This window comes from Miscanthus floridulus, unplaced genomic scaffold (genome assembly GCF_019320115.1).
Source record: "Miscanthus floridulus cultivar M001 unplaced genomic scaffold, ASM1932011v1 os_1392_1_2, whole genome shotgun sequence".
Taxonomy (NCBI): Eukaryota; Viridiplantae; Streptophyta; class Magnoliopsida; order Poales; family Poaceae; genus Miscanthus; species Miscanthus floridulus.
This window is the reverse complement of record NW_027097689.1, coordinates 74,870-80,000: the sequence shown is the minus strand read 5'-3', so window position 1 is coordinate 80,000 and position 5,131 is coordinate 74,870. Positions and strand designations below refer to the sequence as shown.

The window sequence follows — 5,131 nt, the reverse complement described above, 5'->3', positions numbered from 1 at the left end:
CTTGACAAGCCATGAGGAATCAGAGTTTTTAAAATCGCTAGCATTGGGGAATTCACGCTTATAAGTCTGCTTGCGTTTCTATGATTAAGGTGGTAATTCAGCCATCAGTTTTGAGTTTTCTATCTGTATTATGCAATTTACTCTATTTCAGGTGATGAGGAGGTGGGGATTGATGGTTGGAACAGCATGGAGAACTGTTATGCCTTTTTGTATAGCAAGGAGGAGAAGGGCAAGAAGAAAAGGGTACTAGTGAAATGTCTTGTGATCGGTGAAGTACTTGCAATTGATGTCTTGGATCTTGAGGCACAAGATAAGGGCCCATATAATATCCAGATTAAGTATGTTTGGATCCTGCAACTAATTTATTTGCAACATTGTTTGGTTCCAGGTGCTATGATTTATTAGCATAGCATATTTATCAACTAGTAATAAGAGCACTAGGATACGAATAGTTATGGACAATAGTGTCATGTTCTGGTACTCATACCAACCAGAAGCATGGTTTTTGCAATTGTACTTACACACCATGTCTACTAGGAAACACATTCTTGAATCATGTGGCTCTACTTGGAAAATATCATTTTTGTAATTTTGATCTTGATTTAGTAGTAGATGGTACAATTAGGCTCTTCTATTACTTTCAAAAGACCACATATGACGCAATAAGAAAATTTGATCTATTCTCTATCTTTTAAAAGAAAATATGAATGTAGCAATCTACTTTGTACTTAGCAGAAATATATTGACGTACTTGTTTAATTGGCTCTTCCCTATCTCCTATTTTGTTGAGGTTTTCTTTACTCATCTGAATTCTCCAGTTTTATAGCCTCAAGTTTTAACATGATTCCTTATATGTAGTGTGAAAGATTTCTTTGTCGAAGAGCAGCCAAAGAATTATGGGGATATGTACAAGAATTTTGCAAACCTCATTGACATTGTGAACTCAAATGTGTTGTGGAAATTGGATGGAGACGATGTTGGTGCTGAGGCTGCTAAGAGCGCTGCTGCTGCCAAGAACTCTGATGCTGAGAGAAGTTCATCAATGCAGAGGTATCATTATGTTTTTTTTTTTTTTTGCAATATCGTAGTCACAGAAAACGGGGCTGAAGGCATCGACCCTTGACCCTTCAACGTTGCACCGTCCTGGGTACGTGAGGTCATTTTCGACCCCGCCGTGTAAAAACCTCTCGTAAGTACCGTACCACTTTCCTTGACCATGTCAATCTGGGAACTTTGTGACTATGAGCAATACTCTCCCACCATCCATCTTCTAGGTTACATGGGAGCAACTTTACCTTGCTATTTTTTCCTTAGTGTCGATGTCTTAAATCATAAATTGTTGGAAATTAAGGTTCTGTAATTGGTCTAGTCTGCAGATTCTTCTTTTTTTCTCATATTTAAGAATTCTGGAAAAATATCGCCAAAAGCTGAAATTATTTGATTTTTTTTTCTTGAACATGCAGGAGAAATGCGTATCTTCTATATTATTATAGTTTTCTTGAATATAGAAATTTAACTGTGCAATTGGTCTCATTCTTTTGTATTTTTCTAATACAATACACTTGTTTTTCCAGCTCTGAAGATCCAGGTTCTAGAACTGCTGACCCTTCCGGGTATGATCCCCAGACAACATTGTAACACCTCTGGTGTTACGAGCTTGCTTAGCACCTAGGTTAAGGTCAACGAAAAACAATTTATATAAACAAAAATAAAATATAACTTGTGTGTAGTACTTAAGTAAAGATGATGAGCAAGTGGTGTAGTTGAAAATGCAACTTTAATTTTTGAAAACAAATGTTGTTAACCAGTGTTTTGGGAGCTCAAACATCGAATCCAAAAAATTAAACTAGAACTTTCTGTTGAATCGACAAGAAATTAAACTTAGGTTACGAACGTCATTTTTGGTGAATTATATTGAGCAAAATAGTTAAAAGGTGCTTAAATGTTTTGCTCCTATGGGTTAGTATGTAGTATGGGCTATTGAGTGAAATACTAATTGTTTGGAATTAATAAGTTTTAGACATATTAAAAATTGCAACAAAAGTGCTAATGGCTGTTAGTGCAAGCTGAGCTCTAGACCTTCTAAGACTAGAAGGAAGAAGACAATGTCATCTTGGCGTTTACATTTTAACTAAAATACTTAAGCACTGGCTCCACGATTTCGTTTTGCTGGTTGCGTCTAAGTGAGTGCTTTAGCAGGGTGTAGTTCACGGATGAGTTGGAGTTGTCGTGGCGTCGCAAAAATTGCCCTAACATCCTAAGAACGCGCTGTGACCAGGCTGTTGGCGCTCCGTTCATGAACCAGCGCTTAGCGTGACGAACCCATGTTGGCACCTATCTATCTCCCTCGCTGGTCACCCTCCGGCTGTGCTTGTTGCCTGGATACAAAGCCCTTAGGGTCTACTAGAGTCTTCAGCTTTTGTTTTAATCTCAACCGAGCTCTAATCGGTTGATTTTCACGCTTTAAGATCTGTGCACAACATCGCCTCGGGCTGGCTGGCTGGGTGTGCGTGGTCACCGCACTCGGGGTGCGACGTCGCGCATTGGTGCACCCACCGCCGCACGCGCGCACCACATCGTGCGTGGCCTTGCCGGTGGTCGTGTCTAATAGAAGACAAATACTCTTGGAAGGGCATTAGATTAGGCGGTTCTGCCACAAACATCATCCCTTTTCTTTTGCATGTATACATCTTTAGTATTTTTCTCCAGCTCCTGTGTTGATTTGGGGCGATTGACCTTCTGTATACGTTCTTTAGGCCCCGTTTGAATCCATTGGATTCTGAGAATCCAGATAGAAAAAATCCTAGTATCTTATCAAACGGTCTAGATTTTAGAGGGATTTTAACTCATAGATTTTTAGAATCTCAGAATCTAATAAAACTGTTGTGATTCTTTTTATACAGATTCTTATGATCAGATGGGATCAAACAGCACCTTAATTGGTTTCATCAAAATTTGCCCTATTTTTTATTCCTGTTGTTTGTTGATGTAATTGCTCTGTAAATGTATATTTATGTTCCCAGATACACCGAATCAGTAGTTTATATATAGAGGACCATGCACATTCTTATGTTTCTGTGCATATGGATTTTTTTTATCAAGTTACTTTTCTTCCACATTCTGTATTCTGTGACGTCTTTGTTCACTGGAAGTTGTTTGTTGAAAACCTATATCCACAGAGGTCGGAAGAGTGGGTTACTAATAATGAAACTCTTTAGTGCCTTTAGTATATGCACCATTGAACCATACAGTAGCAAATGTTATTTGGTGCACTTAACACATACATTGGATGTCTAATAAGTACTCCGTTCCAAATTTTGTACTTGATATTTAGTGAGTGTTAGCAAATATTTGTTCGAGTTACAGTAGTTATCATCTGCACAGTTGGAGTATTGTATTTTCTTGTGGGGCTGTGGCTAATCAGTTTCTATTTTATATGTTGTGATGCAGCCTAATTTATCCTCCAATAGCACCACTTGGTTCTGATGATCTCTACCCTGGACCTGGTGCAGGCTTCTACCCTCACAGGTATTTTTTCAACCATGAAATGAAAGCTTGTGTAAAACATGGAAGGAATTGATAGCTTTATTTGTCTGCTCTGTTTACAGTGGTATTGGGAGCGGTGGCAGCATGCTCATTGGTAATATTACATCGATTAAACACTACTATCCAGTTTTTGTCGTTATGTTTGTGCATGTCTACAGCTCAGGCTTAATGATTATTTTGGCACAATAGGTCCTAACGATCCACGCTTCTTTCCTTCTAGTAATCCCTTCAATGCCCCATTTGGTGGCCCTGGGTATGTTCTGCTCTTGTTTCACTAAATTTGTCATTTCAAGATCACTTAGTGAGGTACTATTTTTGTTATAGTTCTTAATAAAAATGAATGTTTGAAACAGGAGTGTTCCACCAGGTGGTCGCTATGATCCAATTGGCCCACCTGGTGTTCCAGGGTTTGAGCCATCTAGTTTTGTTAGGTAAGTTAATCATTGCTAGCATTTTCTTTGGATTGTTTTTCCCATCTATAAGGTTTTTCAAGATGGCCTATTGTCTAACTCGGTGCTGCTTTACAACCTGTCAATAATTAACTTAACGGCTCTTCAAATACGCTTTTCCTAGTGCAGGTTTCTATCCTACATCCTGTTGTATATTAGATTATTAACATCCTATATAAATACATATTATCCCTGATCACCTTGGAAGATTAAGTGATATCCAATCGAAAACTGTCAATGCTTATCGGCCTGTTCATTTGATTGCGGAATCAACACCTGCATTCTGAACCTAGTGATAGCTAAATATACTTTTTGTTTGAGTGTTGATGTAGGCGTCCAAGGCGGCCTCCAGGCGGGAGCACCCACCCAGACCTCGAGTTCTTCCAGCAAGGCCCAGACTTCTGAGACTCGCATCGCACAGAGGCCGGACCTCGTCCTTACCCCCACGAAATAACATGGCATGTTTAAAATGCTGAGCCCTGAGCTAGATATCCGGCTTGGTGTGATTGCAACTGCTGTATCGCGGATAGTCCTAGTGCACTTTGGCTGTAAAGATGGATGTGAACATCTGTGTATTTTCCCGTAGTTCCAAACCATCGTTTGTCATAGCCTTAATGTAATATACTTTTGTGTATATATCGGGTACCGGAACTGAAAGCGAAACTTGTCGACACGTATTGTGAAAGCATGCGAAGGGAAAAAGGGAAGAGGTGCATCCTCTGTCGCTTCTGGGCTTCTGGCTGCTGCATCTCGAGCCAGGGAATATCCCGCGAGAAAACCGGTGCCGTGCAGGTCCAGGGGTTGGTTGGTTAGCTAGTGCCCGATGGGGCTGCCGGCGTACAGGCATTAGTTTTTTGTGGTGACGTGGTCGTGTTGCCGTGCGGTGAAGACCTGCGATGTCGAGGCTTTTGGATCCTTTCCCCGGTGCCCATCATGCGTCTCGCGCCCGCCGCGCTTTTTGCTTCACCGGGTACGCTTTGCTTTTGGGGCCACTAGCACTAGCAAATTTATACGGAATCAGTGATACTAGACGAACCATGAGTGAGTGAATTCGCATGGCATGGCATGGCACGTTATCCGGGCGCCCTGGTTTTGGTCCGAAGTCCATCGCCATGATGTGGTCCGCCGGCAGCGGC

The 5,131-nt window shown here is 40.8% G+C and overlaps 1 protein-coding gene across 1 annotated transcript; it reads left to right on the top strand.

The window, feature by feature from the left end:
• Positions 1-123: 123 nt before the first annotated feature.
• On the top strand, positions 124-4,666 carry LOC136533980 (probable proteasome inhibitor). The gene is made up of 8 exons (XM_066526489.1): positions 124-338; positions 859-1,050; positions 1,575-1,613; positions 3,451-3,528; positions 3,609-3,640; positions 3,736-3,799; positions 3,900-3,977; positions 4,328-4,666. Exons 1-8 carry the CDS (start codon positions 187-189, stop codon positions 4,398-4,400), a joined length of 708 nt encoding a protein of 235 aa, XP_066382586.1. The 5' UTR covers positions 124-186; the 3' UTR covers positions 4,401-4,666.
• Positions 4,667-5,131: the final 465 nt, after the last annotated feature.